Source organism: Haplochromis burtoni, unplaced genomic scaffold, assembly GCF_018398535.1.
Source record: "Haplochromis burtoni strain Fernald_Lab_line unplaced genomic scaffold, NCSU_Asbu1 Contig_2025, whole genome shotgun sequence".
NCBI classification, from domain to species: Eukaryota; Metazoa; Chordata; class Actinopteri; order Cichliformes; family Cichlidae; genus Haplochromis; species Haplochromis burtoni.
Window position 1 is genome coordinate 1 of NW_024584386.1, and position 17,568 is coordinate 17,568.

Consider the following 17,568-nt stretch of genomic DNA (forward strand, 5'->3'; position numbering starts at 1 on the left):
ACATGACACAACCAGCTTCATTGCCTTTAGGGCAATCAATTCTCTCAGTGCAAGCAAAGGTAACAAGCAATCTGCAGCCTTATCTATAAAGTACACAGCGCTCGAACTAAAAAAGTCTGTTTTAAATGATCATTTTTAAAGAGAAATTTTGACCCTCCAACCACCGTTAAATACTTACAGTCTTTATCTCATCTACTTTATGTCTAGAGAGAATGTTTTTTTTTTAATTGCAGTTTCTGTTTTGCATTTCACTGGCGAGTGAAACCATGTTGTGACAGACACCAGCACAATGGTGCAGACCAGTGTAGCAATCGTAAAAAGTTGAGTGGATTTACCAGTCTTCACATTTCCTCATTCACGAGGTTTATCGTTGTTTCAGGTTGGTGGCTATAAATAAACCAGCCAACTAGTCTTACATTGTTGTGTTTGCCCAAAAGCTAATAAACAAAGAAGCAAAATTTTCTCTTCCCAGATGTTAGGCTTTCATGAAAAGGCGGCAACTTCCTGGCTTGACTTTGTTCCACACCCTGTGTGTGCTTCTCCATGCCACCAACTAGCTGCTATACTATGCAGGTAAAATTTTTAAAAAGACCCTGAGCCTCAACCCATGTTTTTATTTTTTTAATTTGTGCCACTGTGAATCATTTCCTGAACGATCTATTAGGGTGTTGCATCTGTGTGGACAGTAATCCTCATTACTGTCGCTCATTTGGCACTGTCCGGTTTAACCCTCTCAGGCTCAAATTAAACTTTTTGTTGCTAATGCACAACCAAGTCCTTCAGTGGTACTTCTGAGTATAAAAAACCTCATAAAATATATATGTGGGGTAATCAGGTTGTTAGTTTTTAACTGTTGCAAATCGGCAACACCTGCCTTGAGAGGGTTAACAAGCATAAAACAACAAGGAAGTCGGTTGGGAAAATAATCGAGTGAATTTCCTGAATTCTTTTAAGCCATCACAAAGGCGAGGCTATTCTTCCTGCTAAACTTCTCAGAAGACACTTTGTTATTCAAAAGAATTACTTATTATTGAAGCTCTCCTAAAACGCATTGTGATTGTTTGAGTTCAAAGTCCTCTGCAAGTAGAATCTGCACAAAAGAGGAAAAACTTTAGTACTTGCAAAATGAAATATAGCTTTAACACAGAGATAAAAATGACAACATGAGCTATCAAATCGTTCACTTTCTACATTCACAATCTTTTTTTTTTACTGTGAACCTTTGAACCTGCTCACTTAGGATGATATTGAATCTAATTGTAATCTAATTGTATGGATGCCACATACAGCTGCTATCTGTCTGTACAATGCTGAGGCGAGATAGCACTATTAAATCAAGGGTTCTCCTGTCAGATTTCTTTTATACACAGTTTTTGATAGTTTTAAAATAAAAAAATAAAATAAAATAGAATAAACAGAATAAATAAAATGTATACAAACCAGTATGTTTTACACAGTAGTCTTTTTAAAATAAATCGACAAATGTCTAAGGCTGCATCGTACCACATGTGTGAATAAAAATTGTGGACATTTCCTTATTAATTTAAACAAACATAACAGAGACAGCAAGGAAATGTGTCTTTGGTTGATTGTTTCTTTGTTGTAATGACACTTCCTGGCAATAAATCTTATACTACTGGAAACTCTGTTTATCTCCCTTTAAATGGTGCCAGAAAACTGCATTTGTGGGTCGAGCAGCAGACTTGAGCATCTGGGTTGTGGCCATGAAAAACTTGCCAAATCTTGCCAAACAGCATATTCTCCTACTGATTCCTGTTTGGTGTCGTTTATTGGATTGGATGATTGAAGTCTGAAGAAATAGGACATATTGGCAATTTAACACTTTATTCATTTAACAAACAGGGGCATCAACATCATGTTAAGGCCAATAGTATAAGACCACCGGTCATGCTGGTCACCAGCTTGGTAACACACACTGCTGTGGGATGGGTTCCCATTCGTCAACCAGCATTTGTAATAAGTCAGCCAGTGTGGTTGTGTTGGTCACGGAAGATTCTCAGAGCTGATATACTAAACTTGCTGCTCTGAATCAAATACAAAAACATGGAAACACCGTTTAGATCACTGCACTAGAGGTTTGCTGCTGACAGCACTCATGGCACAGGTGTAACTGCACAGCATATAATAAGACAGAGAGTGCTCGAATGTCCTCTGCTCTGAATAAACCCTGAACACTTTTGGCAGCAACTCCAAAGCATGGCATAATGACACAACCAGCTTCATTGCCTTTAGGGCAATCAATTCTCTCAGTGCAAGCAAAGGTAACAAGCAATCTGCAGCCTTATCTATAAAGTACACAGCGCTCGAACTAAAAAAGTCTGTTTTAAATGATCATTTTTAAAGAGAAATTTTGACCCTCCAACCACCGTTAAATACTTACAGTCTTTATCTCATCTACTTTATGTCTAGAGAGAATGTTTTTTTTTTATTGCAGTTTCTGTTTTGCATTTCACTGGCGAGTGAAACCATGTTGTGACAGACACCAGCACAATGGTGCAGACCAGTGTAGCAATCGTAAAAAGTTGAGTGGATTTACCAGTCTTCACATTTCCTCATTCACGAGGTTTATCGTTGTTTCAGGTTGGTGGCTATAAATAAACCAGCCAACTAGTCTTACATTGTTGTGTTTGCCCAAAAGCTAATAAACAAAGAAGCAAAATTTTCTCTTCTCAGATGTTAGGCTTTCAGGCTTAATGCATGCCTTTCAACACCTAATGACAAATTATGTTGAGGAATGCTTGGCTGCTGCAAGCAATGCATTGTTTGAAAATACCATATGTGTTTTATAAGAGCTGTCAGACATGATAGATCTGGGGCTTTCTTCCAAAAGAAGCCAGTTTCCATAACCTACGAGGTTCATAGTGCATTTTAGGACACTTTTGACCACATGCTTCACCTAATATGCTGTCACCTATCGACAAGATAAACAGCTGGGAGACATATTGTTGACATATCTGTTACTGGTAGAAAAATGAACACCATCACATCTCAGTTTCCAGGGAATATGATATGATAATGTCATGTTTTTGATGAATAGAATACCAAGGAAAGAGGAACTTCAGTTAAGGAAATAATAAATCCGCCTATGCTGTCATATTGTAATTTTAGTCTCAGTGGTTTTGATGACTTTAACTGCCTTTACGATATTTAAAATACTAATTATTTCAAAATGTTAATACATTCGTTAACATTCATTAATATACAAATTATTGACTTTGTCAACAGGACTGCTACATACTGAGAGCTCACATTAGCCGAGTTAAGGATATATGGGTTTTATATTTGCAGGGTACATAAGCCCATGCCCCAACTTAAAGTTTAACCGCTAATCGAATCAAAATATTTCATGCACTGAAAAATCAACCCATAGTTTAAAAAAAAAAATTAAATAAATAAATCTTTAGAAATAAAATATCTGAATAGCTATGAAATTGCCAGCCTATCCAGATGAACTCTGGCGCAAAGGTGAACTTGTCATTTTGAAGTCTAAGGCCACGTGTCTCTCAGTTGTGTAACACATAACACACGGTGTGCAAATGTAAAGCGCTGGACCTGTTGAAACTTTGCCTGTGTTAAGCCATCTGTTGCCCCATGCTACGGTCCCCACAGCTTCCTCTCTCACTGCGCATCAAAAGGCTCTGTGTTTGACAAAAAGGCCCATTCGAAACAGGAGTCAAGAACCCCATGAGATAAAACACACACCATGAAAAACATCCTCCCGCTGCACTGAAAAGGAAACTGTTTCTGTAGACAAAGCTCTGATTATTCGTTGCAGCTACATCCTACTACCCGTAAACAGTGCACACATACACTGATAAGATGCTCAGTTTTCAGATAGACGTATGAATATTTACTGCCCTGTAAACGTGCCGCATGATTCTCTGTATCACGCAGGAGCAAGTAAACTGTGCTGAGTTTAAGTGTCTAGCTGCAGTGAGAAGAATTTCAGATTGTTTTTCTGTTTCTCTTCCTCCTTCCTTCTCATCAAAGTCATCACCTACTGGAATCTTTAGGATTTTACAAGGTGATGTAATCAGTGCTGTTCCCTTATGATACATAAGCTATTAACTGATTTATAAGCTATTAACAGCGATGAATTACATTGCATGAGAATGCTTTAGCTCGAGAAGGCATTGTTAAAGTGTAGTGTAGTATTACTGTAAGTACTTATCTACAGACAGTAAACCTGTGGGTGTGTCTTTGTTTAGTTTACTGTAACTAAATATATGAGGGCAGCGGCAAAGACAAACTGTTCTTTGTTGATTGAATTAAATGAATTAAAGCCTTAAAACTGATAGGAACCAGTGCTGGCTTCTACTGTAGTCTGCTGTAGTCATTTTACTGTTCAGTGTAACCTCCTTCTGTGTTCCATCAGGAAGGATATCTCTGTGTAAAACTCTGCCAAATTAAATAAGCAGAGAAGATGAAAGCATTTTTAAAAAATAATTTCAATGCTCACTGTCTTAAATATACATATATGTAAACATATATAGTCATAACTTGTAAAGATTTTTATATTTTTGCTGACATTACCCCAAAATAATTTGATTAAAATCTTTTTTCCCCGCTTCCTGGACTTTCTTGTACTTCTACCACCATCTTTGCTTTTCGCTGCTTCACATCTCTCGTAGTTTCTCATTTTTTGAGTGCTGCGCCCCTCTCTCTTACAGTAACCCTGCTGCAGCTTCATGAGATGCCTTACATTTGAACTATTTTAGCAAGTTCTGGAAAGAAGTGTGGGTAGATAAATCATTTTATTACAATTTTTAAACAAGTGTCTCTAGAGAGTGCAGCAGATTGCACTGCCTTGCCGTGAGTTTGCTTTAAAGAATAGGGAAAAAAGAAACATGACCTCATACTCTAAAAGTAATGCGACAATAACATAATTATAGCTCGTAATGCTGAATGACTATGTGGTGATATTTGTTATTGCATTACTGGTATTTGTGGTATAAATGACTGGCTACAAGGTGACCAACCTTATGGTTGAAAAAGACCATGGGTGGGGATTTAGTTGAAGAATGAGTTTATGTACACATTGAATAGGTGAGCAGAGAAGAATAAGTCTTAAATAAATTATCCTTCAGTTTTAGTTTATGTGTTGGATTTTTACTCCATCACTCCATTCTAAATATTTGCATCCTGTGCTTACTGTTATTTGAATGTTTAACTTCCTGTATTACTTGTGCTAAAATGACACCATGATCTGACCTGTTCTCAGGAATGTATCTCTAATCTTTGTTATGGTAACAAGTTTGCTGTACGTCAGTAGCTGTGATTCACAGAGCAGGTTTACTCACTGTTATTAGCTCATTTTGACCATCAAATGTTAGGTGACACAGGCCTTGAGTGGCTTACCACGTCTCATTGGCAATTCCCACAGACTCCAGGTCCCTGGTCACATTTAAATTCATTAGTTATATCCATAGTCATTATTTCTGTTAAATACTTCCGAGATTATCTTTTTCTACATTTTCTGTATGTGTGTTTTCAAAATCTTCACAATGAAAAAACTGCACACTGAATGTGACAAGTGTTTTTCTCAAGGAGACATTCTGATGTGCCACAAAACCACGAGTGTAGTAGTGTGTACCTGGGAAACCTGACAGCGCCATTGTCATAGCTATCAGGAACACTGACACCTTTCCTACTAGTCATAATGTGACCTGTTTGGCTCGGCAGACTCAGTCAAAGGGGCAAAAATACTGTGTTTGGGTCAGGTAGAGCGGCTCATGTTTAGACTGATCAGTCCCAAAGTAAAATGCAGTTATTTTTCATCAGCCTGCACATATCATATTCTTGAGTGAAAATGGATCATATTTTAACCCTGGAGAACCCATGGGGTCAAATATGACCCCATGGGTTCTCCAGGGTTAAGACTTTATATGCACAAGCAGGCGACAGCAAAACCCACGTTAGGCCTTGGTTACAGGCCTTCATGTACTTAGCTGCATAAAGCTGATTTACAACTCTGTCTAGTGTACCTCTGCTGACACCTGGTGGCAATTATGAGTTACTACAAACGGCCTGATATTGAATTTACCGCGTAACGTATCCTAATGGAACAGCACCACATGAATAATTTTGTAAAACCTGTGTGGATTTTATTTGACTATATTTCATATTGTTTAAATTGAGGTTAATAGTAAAATGACAGTTTCAAAGTAAAATGCAGTTATTTTTCATCAGCCTTCCCTTCACATATCTTATTCTTGAGTGAAAATGGATTATATTTTAACCCTGAAGAACCCATGGGGTCAGAGTCGACCCCATGGTTCTCCAGAGTTAAGATTTTATATGCACAAGCAGGCGACAGCAAAACCCACGTTAGGCCTTGGTTACAGGCCTTCATGTACTTAGCTGCATAAAGCTGATTTACAACTCTGTCTAGTGTACCTCTGCTGACACCTGGTGGCAATTATGAGTTACTACAAACGGCCTGATATTGAATTTACCGCGTAACGTATCCTAATGGAACAGCACCACATGAATAATTTTGTAAAACCTGTGTGGACTTTATTTGACTATATTTCATATCGTTTAAATACTTTGACGTTAATAGTAACTGACAGTTTCGACAGAAACTTTGCTAAAGGGATGACTGCCCCTTTAAGAGCGGCGACCAGCTGCTCAGCGCCCAATCGCGGCGCGTAAACTGAACTTTGTTGTTGTCAGCAACTAAGAGCTAACTGTTAGCTAGCGTTAGCCGGACACCGAGCTAAACAGGCGATATCTTGCACCCCATTCGTCCTAATAACGGAGGAAAGCACGGTAACATTTAGCTTGGACAGCTACGAACGTAAACAAGTCGCTTCCATCAGGATTTCGCCTCCGATATCAACAAAAATGACATCTGCGCTGGTGAGTTTAACTTGCTGCTTGAGCCACTGAGATGAAGTTCGTTTCTTATTTGTGGTTTCCACAATGTGGCTTATTGGTTAAGAGTTAAAGGTCGATATATCTGTAGATTTATTACAATACATCATATATTTTTTTATTTGATATGGACCCCTTTCTTTTTGCTGCTTGTTTTAGCTTTATTTAGAGCGAGAGCAGATTATAAATCAGGGTAATTTTACTCTTAGTCTGGATTAAATGTCTGTGAAGTCGTAGCAAAGTGACTCATTACTCAGTCTGCTGAGTGTCCAATGTAATATATACATTTATACTAATGTAACAACCGCCCTGTGCAGTCATGACAGCCACATATGTTATGTAAATGATACATTTGTGAAAGTTTAATGGTATCGTTTCACTCATTTGTCATGATCTAAATTGCCTTTGCAGATTAAATGCATCATTTTGCCGACAAAGTGACTAACAAGCAATTAATATGCCAACAATCTGATATTCTGTGTACGGTAATAACAGTATATTGAAGTTATAAGAAAAAGAAAAAACGATAGAGTAATTTATGCCACCATACACTCACCGTCCACTTTATTAGGTGCACCTCGCAAGTGCTGGGTTGAGCAGCCTTTTTGCCTTGAGACCTGCCTTAATTCTTTATGTGAAGCTGCGGTTTTGGTCCATATTGACATGATCGCTTCAGGCAGTTGCTGCAGACTTTTCGGCTGCACATCCATCGTGCTCCACCACATCCCAAAGGTGCTCTTTTCGATTAAGATCTGAGTATGCCTATGTGCTTCAAGGCTCAACAAGTTGTGCATTCAGAGATGCTTGTAACCAGTGACAAACAAAGAAGAAAACAAGCTTATTTTAAGTTTGCATAAACTAAACCTCATTTTCAAGAAAGGTTGGTCAAAACCTCTCTTTGATGAACTCCAAGAGTAACTCATAAGACACTATGACAATATATATTCTGTGCAATACAGTCATGCACCATACACCACAGTATCTGGTAACTGAAGGGAAAAAATATACTCTTTAAAAGTCTTTCCCGTTCTTTCCTTGTGAGGTTGTTATTGTTAATATGAAGTAAGATAACTCACTTTATAATTTTCTTAAAAAGTAGTGACGTGTGCCAGACTAGCAGGGAACTCCTACATCTTTTGATAAACAATATTTGCTGCCAGTGAATGGATCACACGTGGAACCAAAATGATAGATTTCAGTATCAGTATTTGCCCCCACTCCTAATTTGTAGCAGGTTATTAATGACATTTAACTTAATTCAAGTAACGATCCTGTTAGTCGTACAACTTAAAATCCCAAATAAAAAGTAAATGTGGGTTTACATAATATAATATAAAGATGCATTTAAGAAAACAGCATTAAATGAGGCATGGTTACAGGGAATATCGCTAATAAGAGTCAGTTTTCTATTAAAAAATACAAAACAGCAAGAAACCAACTTCAGTAAGAGAATATTTTCTTTATTTACATATAGATGTTTGTAAAAAAAAAAAGTGCAGTTTAGAAAAAAAATAGTACAAAATTCTACTAAAAGCAAGTGACTCAAATATGATCTATAACTGTTTCTACTTTCTGTCTTTCTGCCATTTCAAAATCTCAACACTCGACACCATATTTGTCAAAGTGTCTCGTGATGATGCCCAGCTCCAGCTCCACAGTCCCCATGGCTTCGGTGTGCAGTCTGTATCTGTCCGCCCCGCTGTAGATCAGGTCAGGGCTGAGGAGCTGGGGACCTCCGCCGACGAACATTTGCGCCAGCCGTTCTTGCCAGGAGCCCACGGGCCTCCAGGTCGCACATCTTATTCGGTGATGTCCCGGACTAGAAGGGACGTGGCAGAAACCATAACCATAGAGTTGGCACCGTCCGAAAGAATCTTGATGCCACACCTCTAGGTGAATCTTCGGCCAGCCTTGCAGCCCTTTGGTTGCGTAGTGCAGATCGATCGGGTGGCTCCAGTACGCTATGTCTCCGATTTGGGGGCTATCCACCTGGGTCTGACCCTCCTTCAGCCCGGATAAAAGCCGCCATGCTTCTCCCGTATGAATTCCCCATTTGCAAAACAAAGTCTTTTCCGGGAAACCACTTGCACCAATGATCTGCCCTATAATGTGCAGCTCTGCCATGCCACACTGGTTCACTTTGACTAGAAAATGTGGCACGGAAAGTCCTGTTTTGTCTCTCCGATGTTAACGGCTAGCTTAGCGGCTAGCTAAACTAACGGCTAAACGTCTCCTTGGTAACCGCCTACCGTGATTTTCTACAAATCCCCTGAGTTAGACCTCGCAGGCACCACTTCCGGTACGAATGCCGTCCAACATTATGAAAACCCTAAGCTTCACCTTTATAAAATTGTTTGTCATTAGTGAATAATTAATTTTCACCAATTATAATATTGCCAGAATTATTCCTGAGCTATAATAAACGTGTGTGGTGAAAACGCGTGTCACGAATTTGGAACTACACCCTTACAGGTTTAACTCAGAGTTAAATTTGTCCTAATGGACCGAGTTGTTTCTGTCTTTCATGCATTGTTTACAAAAGTCCGTTCGTCGAAGACATAAAACACCTCTTCATATTAATACTTTTTAATTAACTCGTGACGAAGAATTGACTTTATTGCTCAATTTCTCTGAAGTTTAATCGGCGTTTGGAGTCTGTGAACAATTACACTGTGAAACAGCGCCAGTATGCGGCTGTACTGCGCTCAGACTCCACAGTTCACTACTACACTGAAAAAACAGTCTTATACTCCGTGGAGGACCTTTTACAGTATATAAAAAGGTTTATGTATACAGTATTTTATTTTATATTTTAAATGAGAAATACAAATGATATTTTATGAAAAACCCAAGGTTGGGAGTAGTGTGAAATGTGACTGCACATTTGTAAAAAGAGGTATTGAACTTTGGAATAGTTGTTTAGGCATAATTAGTTTTAACTTTATCCTAAACATATTCGATACATCGTCATATAAATGAACCAGATATGAAGAAATTAAATAAATTTAAACTTGCTACTTTTAGATCACATTGTACTCCTAGGAACATTTTATTTCATTTATTTGAAAACTTTCTTGAGTGGTAATTTGCCTTTACCACTTACAGAATATAGTTTTAGTTGCATTTCTGTACAAAATTGTTACATATAATTTTTGTTTTTATCTAGCTGATATACAAGTTAGTGTATTTCTCGCAAGGATCTTGCTGGCATTAGTGAAACGTTCTTTGAAATGGATTGAACATTGTTAGACTGAGATAGTGATTAAACTATGAGAATGTAATCAAACTGTTTATCAAAGGGAAACTGTGATTTTTAAGACACTCAAGCCTAACACTGGCTGGTATAATGTTAGGTTGTAACCAGCTGTTCTTGTTTGGCTGGCTTGTTATTAACTGCCTTGAAATGCTAATGATAATAATAAGTAACTACAATGATATCTGGAATAAATAAGCATGTTTATGCACATTTTCACGTATTAGAGCGATGACTTCCGTTCAGAAGATGAGGGTTGAGGTGAGGAGGGCTAGCATGACGTTTCAATGACCTCAATGACCCCAAAACGCATCAATTCGGTCACTTAATATGCTGAGCCTCAGAATGTGGTGTAACATCGGTTTGCATGCTTTTGTGTACATATTTGTCGACAGCTGTTTCTTGTAAAATCTTGTTGAAAACTTTCCCAGAATAGCAGAGGCAGCCATGGTAACATATTATTGGCCATGGGTTTTGCAATGAGATGTATCACACACAGTGGGTGCCTTTCACAGTAAACATTTTGACTAGCAGCACAAGTGTTACTACTAACATAAACACAGACTTGTTTCCATTCACGTGTCATACTAAGTCATGACCGTGAACCTGTTCTAGGAGCCTAAAACCAAAACAGTGTATTTTTATTAATCTTTCTTTCTTTCTTTCTTTCTTTCTTTCTTTCTTTCTTTCTTTCTTTCTTTCTTTCTTTCTTTCTTTCTTTCTTTTTTTGTTTGGTGTGACATGTCTGAAAAATCAAAAGCTGAAAGAGCATTATTTGAGTGAACCCATACTTTACTTTGGTGTCATAGAAGTGCCTTGTGTATTCTAAACCTTACGTGTGTAGTTGGGATGCTGTTAACGATTTTATGGAGAGTTAGAAACTTACTCTGTGTTATTTTCCCACAGACTTAAGAGAGTAAAAAAGAATAACTGCGCAAAATCAGAGGACCTCATTATTTTAGCTACAAATCATAACTATGGGGTTCTTTGCTCATGTTTCCAGGCCAGTTTTAGTCACATCATACACCCACATAGTCGTGATGAGGAAGAAATAGCACTTCTTCAGTGATAAGCTCTTAGTAAATAGTACCAAATTTTCTGTTTCCCAGATGTCTAACTTATTGCTTATTATTGTAGCTTTTGTAGTCATGAGGACATTTTAACATTTTGACATGACTCTCTGTTTGCTCCCATAGTCTGATCCAACCCTAGAAAGACATTTCAAGGGTCACAGGGACACCATAACAAGTGTGGACTTCAGCTGCAACATGAAACAAATTGGTAATGATCTGTTTGCCTTCAGATGTAACTGTTTGCTGTTGCCTTTGTCTTTTCCTTTTTGGAAATACATGATGTTCTCACTCACACCTGTGCTTCATCCTCTCCTAGCCACAGGCTCCATGGATTCCTGTGTGATGATCTGGAACATGAAACCTCAGATGCGAGCGTATCGTTTTGATGGACACAAAGACGCCGTCCTTTCCGTCCACTTTTCCCCATCAGGCCATCTGGTGGCCTCTGCCTCCAGAGACAAGACTGTACGTCTTTGGGTGCCAAGCATGTAGGTGTTAAAGTAAAATCTTTCTGTCTTTTCTGTTCTTTATTCCACCACAGATTTACTACAGAGGACAATGATGGTGACTCATAAAGAGCAGCAACTACTGAATGTTGCTTGTCTCCTTCTGCCAGCATGGAGGAAGACACACATTGCTGAACACCTTCTGGGTTTTGCTTGTTTGTTTTAAACTTAAGTAATGTCTTGTGTCCATACAGGAAGGCTGAGTCAACAGTATTCAGGGCTCACACTGCCACTGTGCGCAGTGTTAACTTTTCTGGTGACGGACAGACTCTGGTCACGGCCTCTGATGACAAGACAATTAAAGTGTGGACAACACACAGGCAAAAGTTCCTCTTCTCTCTCAACCAGCACATCAACTGGGTCCGCTGTGCCAAGTATGAGACACACATTTAACACGATACAATGCATCATATTAGGACATTTTGATAGATTTACACTTCAGGCATCACATTATGACCTTTGACAGATAAAGAGAATTACACTGATCATTTCCAAAATGCATCTTTTTTGGGCTGTTCCTGGTCAGTATCTAACAATAATAATCCAAAAAAAGGAAGTTTCATGTTCCCCAGATCCCAATCCAATCCAATATCTGGTGGATGTACTGGACAAATAAGTTCCATAAATGGCCTAACCTTGCATCTTACAAGAATTAAAGGTTCTGTTGCTAACATATTGGTGCCAGATACCATAGCACACCTTCAAAGGTGTGATGGAGTCCATGGCTCAATAGGCCTGGCCTGTTTTGGCAGCAAAAGGGGGGACCAACACATTATTAAATCTATTTCCAATTATCTTTTGACCTGCCAACTTCATTGAATCGTTTGTCTGACTGCTTGAAAGAGGTCACAGAGTGGCTGTCTGCCAATTCTCTCATTTTAAATGAGAAGAAAACTGAGATTATGGTGTTTGATAGTCACAGTCCACGAGATCAGCTAGCTGCCCGATTTGGTCCATTTGTTTTCTTTCTTACAGACACTGTAAGTAATCTATGTGTTTGCCTGGATAGTTCATTTAAGCTGGATAAACAGGTTTCCTCTGTGGTTAAATCTGGCTTCTTCCAATTGCGCCAAATTTCTAAGGTCAAACGTTTAATACCGTACAAAGACCTTGAAAAACGTATCCATGCTTTTGTGACCTCCAGATTAGATTATTGTAAATCGCTCTACTCTGGACTCCAACTCGCTCACCTCCAATGATAACAGATGTTCAGAATGCTGCGGCTCGTCTCCTAACCAGAACTAGAACGTTTTTGCCTCCATTGCTCCAGTGCTCTCTGACTTACATTGGCTGCCTATTAAATTTCGTATTGATTTTAAAGTTGTGCTGCTTACTTACAAATGCCTAAACAACCTTGCCCCTGACTATCTCACCGACCTCCTCAGTCTCTATACTCCCGGCTATTCTTTACGATCATCTGGTCAGTTACCTCTGGCCCAGCCCAGGCACCGTCTGAAGACTAGGGGTGATCGTGCCTTTGCCTCTGTAGCACCAAACCTCTGGAATAGTCTTCCTGCTACTGTTCATCCCTCTGACTCCATTCAATCCTATAAAGCACGCTTGAAAACGTACCTATTCGACCTGGCTTTTCCAACTCACTAATTCTCACCGCTCATTAATTGATGTATCGTTACTCATTTCTCTGGATTGTCATGAATTCTCCCCATCTCTACTTACTAATGCCTTTGTTTGTTTCTCTATTTTAAATTATTTTAATGACTTATTGTTCAGTGTAATCATTTACTGTTTATTCCTTACTGTGAAGCACTTTGATGTACCCCCTGGTTTTAAACGTGCTATATAAAAAAAAAAATCGTATTGTATTGTATTGTATTAGGCAGGTGGTCATAATTTTATTCCTGATGCCTGGTGTATATCTGACCTTTTCCATTACACCATGCATTTTTGAACATATTTTATACAGATTGAGCATTAATCATTTACATTTATTTTATATTATTATTGCAGGTTTTCTCCAGATGATCGCTTGATTGTGTCATCCAGTGATGATAAGACCATAAAGCTGTGGGACAAAAACAGCAGAGAGTGCATTCATTCTTTCTATGAACATGCAGGGTGAGCACTTGCGAGCACCTGAATGATGAATAGGAGGAGCTAGGAGTATTTATTTATTTTTGTCAGTTTTCTGCTGGTGTTCTGGTAAGGTCAGAAAAAATCCTTACAAGTGTACTGATGCAACGGCAGTAAATGCTGGAAAAAATCTGACAGAATCAATCCCCTAACCATTTGTTATCCTGTTCAAATGTTTATGACGAAGGCACTGAACACCTGTTCAGTCATTACACATGTGCCCTATTCCCTTGTACATTGTGCAGTCTGTTATACTGAAACACTTTAATGAGACATTGGCTGTGTGAGTCTTTGATACATTTAATATCCTGTTTTACATCTTTCTTCTTACTTCTTTTTACCTTTATTGTGTTTTATTTAGAGTCTGACATACTGAGCTCCTTTCTTTTCTGTAGTTTTAGCTTATTGTGTTGAGATGATAATAAGATGAGCTACACTTTATCCCATATCGTTTCTTACAGCAGCTGAAACACTAGAGATAATAATACCATTAATGTAAAATGCCTCTCTTCCAAGTAAAAAGCATTGTTATAGAGGATGATGGCATGAGGTATAAAATACTTCCTGTATCCTTGTGGCAGCAGAGTCTGTTAGAGAATAAACTTTATGCCTGCCTGTAGGAAGTGATGCAGAGGGTGGTCAGGATTAGCATCAACATCCTGTCCCACGATAGACTCAGGTCAACCACCATCTATCGTTTTTTTTCTCAACCTCAACAAAATCATCTGCTAGTGCTCCTCAGAGAATCAATCATCAGAGTATTTCTATAGGTGTCATGACCCACAGTTGTACTGAAAGTCTAAGCAGTTTAAGGTGAACAGGAATGGAGACATCCCAATCACAGCTTAATTTATTTTGGTGCTGTATGCCACTGCATAAGATAAAAAAATGAAATTGGGGGGAAAAAGGGTCCAGAGAAAGCTGTATATATTTTTTTAAGTTCCCAGCATTTAGAATAAGAAATTTCACAAAAGGCTTCATGTGTCTTAAAGTGTTTTAAAATAGTTAACTTTCTCACTATAAACCTTAAATCATTAACCCTTTCCACCAATGACTAAAGCTTTTGTGTTGTTTGAATTGACCTTCTGGGTTATTCCAGGATTTCAAATCTTTTAAATCACTGTTTCTCCTTTACTTTGCCTTACTTTGTTTTTTTTTTTTCTCTTCTCAAAAGTTATGCAAACTATGTGGACTTTCATCCCAGTGGAACATGTATTGCTGCAGCTAGTACTGACAACTCTGTCAAGGTGTGGGACATCAGATCGCATAAGATGCTACAGCACTACCAAGGTAAAGACACAGCGATAATATTTAAAACCGTAATCGTTCTTTCTGGTCTTTTTAAGGAGTGAAACCAGAGTTTACACTCAAATGGGACATTTTTTAGCTTCATAGCAACACAGTTATTTTCATTAATTAGTCACAACCACATCAATTCTAAAGACATACTTAAATATTTAAAGAATCACTGAATGCTTTATCACTCTCAGTTTAGTCACTCCTGATGCCTTATATAGAGCTTTATTCTGAAACACCAGTTCATCATATGCTGAGTCAGTCCCATAGAAACAACAAAAGCCACAGTTTTTGTTTGTTTTAATGTATGGTACTTTTGGCCAAAGTTTAGACATCTGCTCTCAGAAATTGCAGTACAGCCAAAGTACCTTTGAATCATTATGTTAAAGAGAAATTACTGAAATCGCACACAGGCAAATTTATATTAATGGCAAGGAATGTTATTGATCTTTTCCATATTCATTAAACTTAATGTTGATGACTTTTTATCAGTCTTGCATTCAGGCTGGTTGCTCTAATTGCCTCCCTTAAATGGATTTCAGTTGTTAGGTCTAATAATGGATAATTACATATGTCTGAGGAGATTTGGTATGAAGATAGAAGCTTCTCCTCCTCCTCTTTCATTTTTTTTCTGGCCCTACTTTCCATACTGGAGTTATTTTGTCATTTTGCTAACTTAAAGTGTAAAAATGGGAGTGGCTAGTGTTAGACACACATGGGAGTGAATACTGTTTTTAGACATCAAATGATTAATGAATAGTTTTTGGTCCTGATAAGCAACCTTTAATGAAAAATTGTTTAGGGGTTTGTATGAATAAGCCAAAATCAATAGCAGTAACATAGCAAATGGCAGTGGCACATTGGTATATTTATGTTAACCATCTGTGCACATTATTTGGTAATTTATTGAACTGGTTTGTTTCCATGAGGCAGAGCCATACTATACAAACACCCACTGCTCTGTGCTCTTTCATAGCTATTCAGCATCTTTTCCCAGCTTGTGGTATCAGGATGCCTGCAAGTGTGTTGTAGCCTCTGTAAGCCAGGAGAGGGACCTATTGCTTGCTAATTTGTCAGCTGCTGATTCATGTATGGCGGGATTGTTTAAGTCTAGGGAGGTCACGATTAGTTCTTTGTTCTTAAGGCAACTTGATGTATTAGTGTGTGGTAATAAAAAGCTGGTGTTAAGCCGTTCTCAGTTAAGCAGGATTTGCAGCAGTGTGATGTGCAGCAGCACTACACTTCAATGGCAGCTAATTTAGTCCTTTGAGGTAAAAGTGCCTTTAAGCAAGAATTTCTCATTTTCACAGCTCAAAGCAGTGCTTGTGTTGCTTTAAAACATCTGAATCGGGGAGGGGGGGGGGGGTGCTCCTGTAGCTCATCTGTTGAGCGCAAGCTGAGTCCCTACTGCAATTGTCATCCTCTCTTTCTCTCTCCCTCTGACTGTTGCTGTATAATAAAGGCAAAAATGCCAAAAATAAATCTAAAAATAAATATATTATTTCATTAACTGAGCATGTGACTTCCTGTAAAGCTATAACTAGAAAAAACGAATCAATAAACGTATAAAATATGAAGGATTAAGTATGAGCAGGCATGTAATCTCATTGTATTTTGTATCTGGCAGTTGTGATGTATCTTAATCTGTTCAGTCATTTATTTATTTCTTATTTGGACAGCAGCTGGTCACTAAAGGGTGTCACCTGTTCTTCTTTATAATGTATATATAATTGAAATCTCATAAATGCATCAGAGTCCAAGTAAACTAGTAAATATTGCTCATTTATATTATTTGAAGAGAATAAATAAACAATTAAGTTGTCATAATCATAAAAGCAATTTTTAAGCATAAATGCCAAATATTTAATGGCTCTGTATTCAAGGTTGTTGAAGTAATATTGAATAATTTAACGTTTTCATTTGCTGGTGTATTGACATTTGGTGAGATCACCTTGCCTTCTCAGTGACCAGTCTACTTCCTGGAATAGTCCTGTATAGTGTTAGCTACTCAGCCCCAAAGATTTGATCTGACAAGAACCAGTCATCCATCCACCCGCCACCAACATGCCCATTAGAGCAGAGAAGGCCAGATGAATAGGAACGATGGGGCGCACTTGGGGTTATATTATTATATTATTTTTATTTTTTTTTTGCTGAACATCAGTCAGCACTGACCCTCTTTATCAGTACTGCACTGAAGACCGCCTGCACGCAAGCCTTTTCTTTCTCTTCTTCTTTTTCTTGCTGTCTGTGATTCTGACACATTCATCATGACAGATGTAAAGTAGCAAAAACACCGACCTAACAGTCAAATTTGCTCACTTTTGAAGTAGAATTATAGTAGAATATATATATATTTATTATTATTATTATTATTATTATTAGGGGTGCAACGATACACAAAATTCACGGTTCGGTTCGATACTTTGGTGTCACGGTTCGATATTTTTTC

General features: G+C 38.1%; 2 protein-coding genes across 3 annotated transcripts; one reads left to right on the forward strand and one right to left on the reverse strand.

The window, feature by feature from the left end:
• Positions 1-6,489: 6,489 nt before the first annotated feature.
• LOC102306432 (POC1 centriolar protein homolog A) lies at positions 6,490-16,457 on the forward strand. 2 transcript variants are annotated; one of them, XM_005952786.2, is made up of 6 exons: positions 6,490-6,882; positions 11,347-11,431; positions 11,540-11,711; positions 11,924-12,103; positions 13,698-13,805; positions 14,995-16,457. In XM_005952786.2, the coding sequence occupies exons 1-6, from the start codon at positions 6,868-6,870 to the stop codon at positions 15,170-15,172; spliced, it is 738 nt and encodes a 245-aa protein (XP_005952848.2). In that variant the 5' UTR covers positions 6,490-6,867; the 3' UTR covers positions 15,173-16,457. The 2 variants fall into 2 exon arrangements, with proteins under 2 accessions (XP_005952848.2, XP_042073397.1); XM_042217463.1 differs by lacking the exon at positions 6,490-6,882 and adding an exon at positions 9,136-9,196.
• On the reverse strand, positions 8,494-9,021 carry LOC121813604 (B9 domain-containing protein 2). The gene has a single exon (XM_042217464.1). It carries the CDS (start codon positions 9,019-9,021, stop codon positions 8,494-8,496), a length of 528 nt encoding a protein of 175 aa, XP_042073398.1.
• Positions 16,458-17,568: the final 1,111 nt, after the last annotated feature.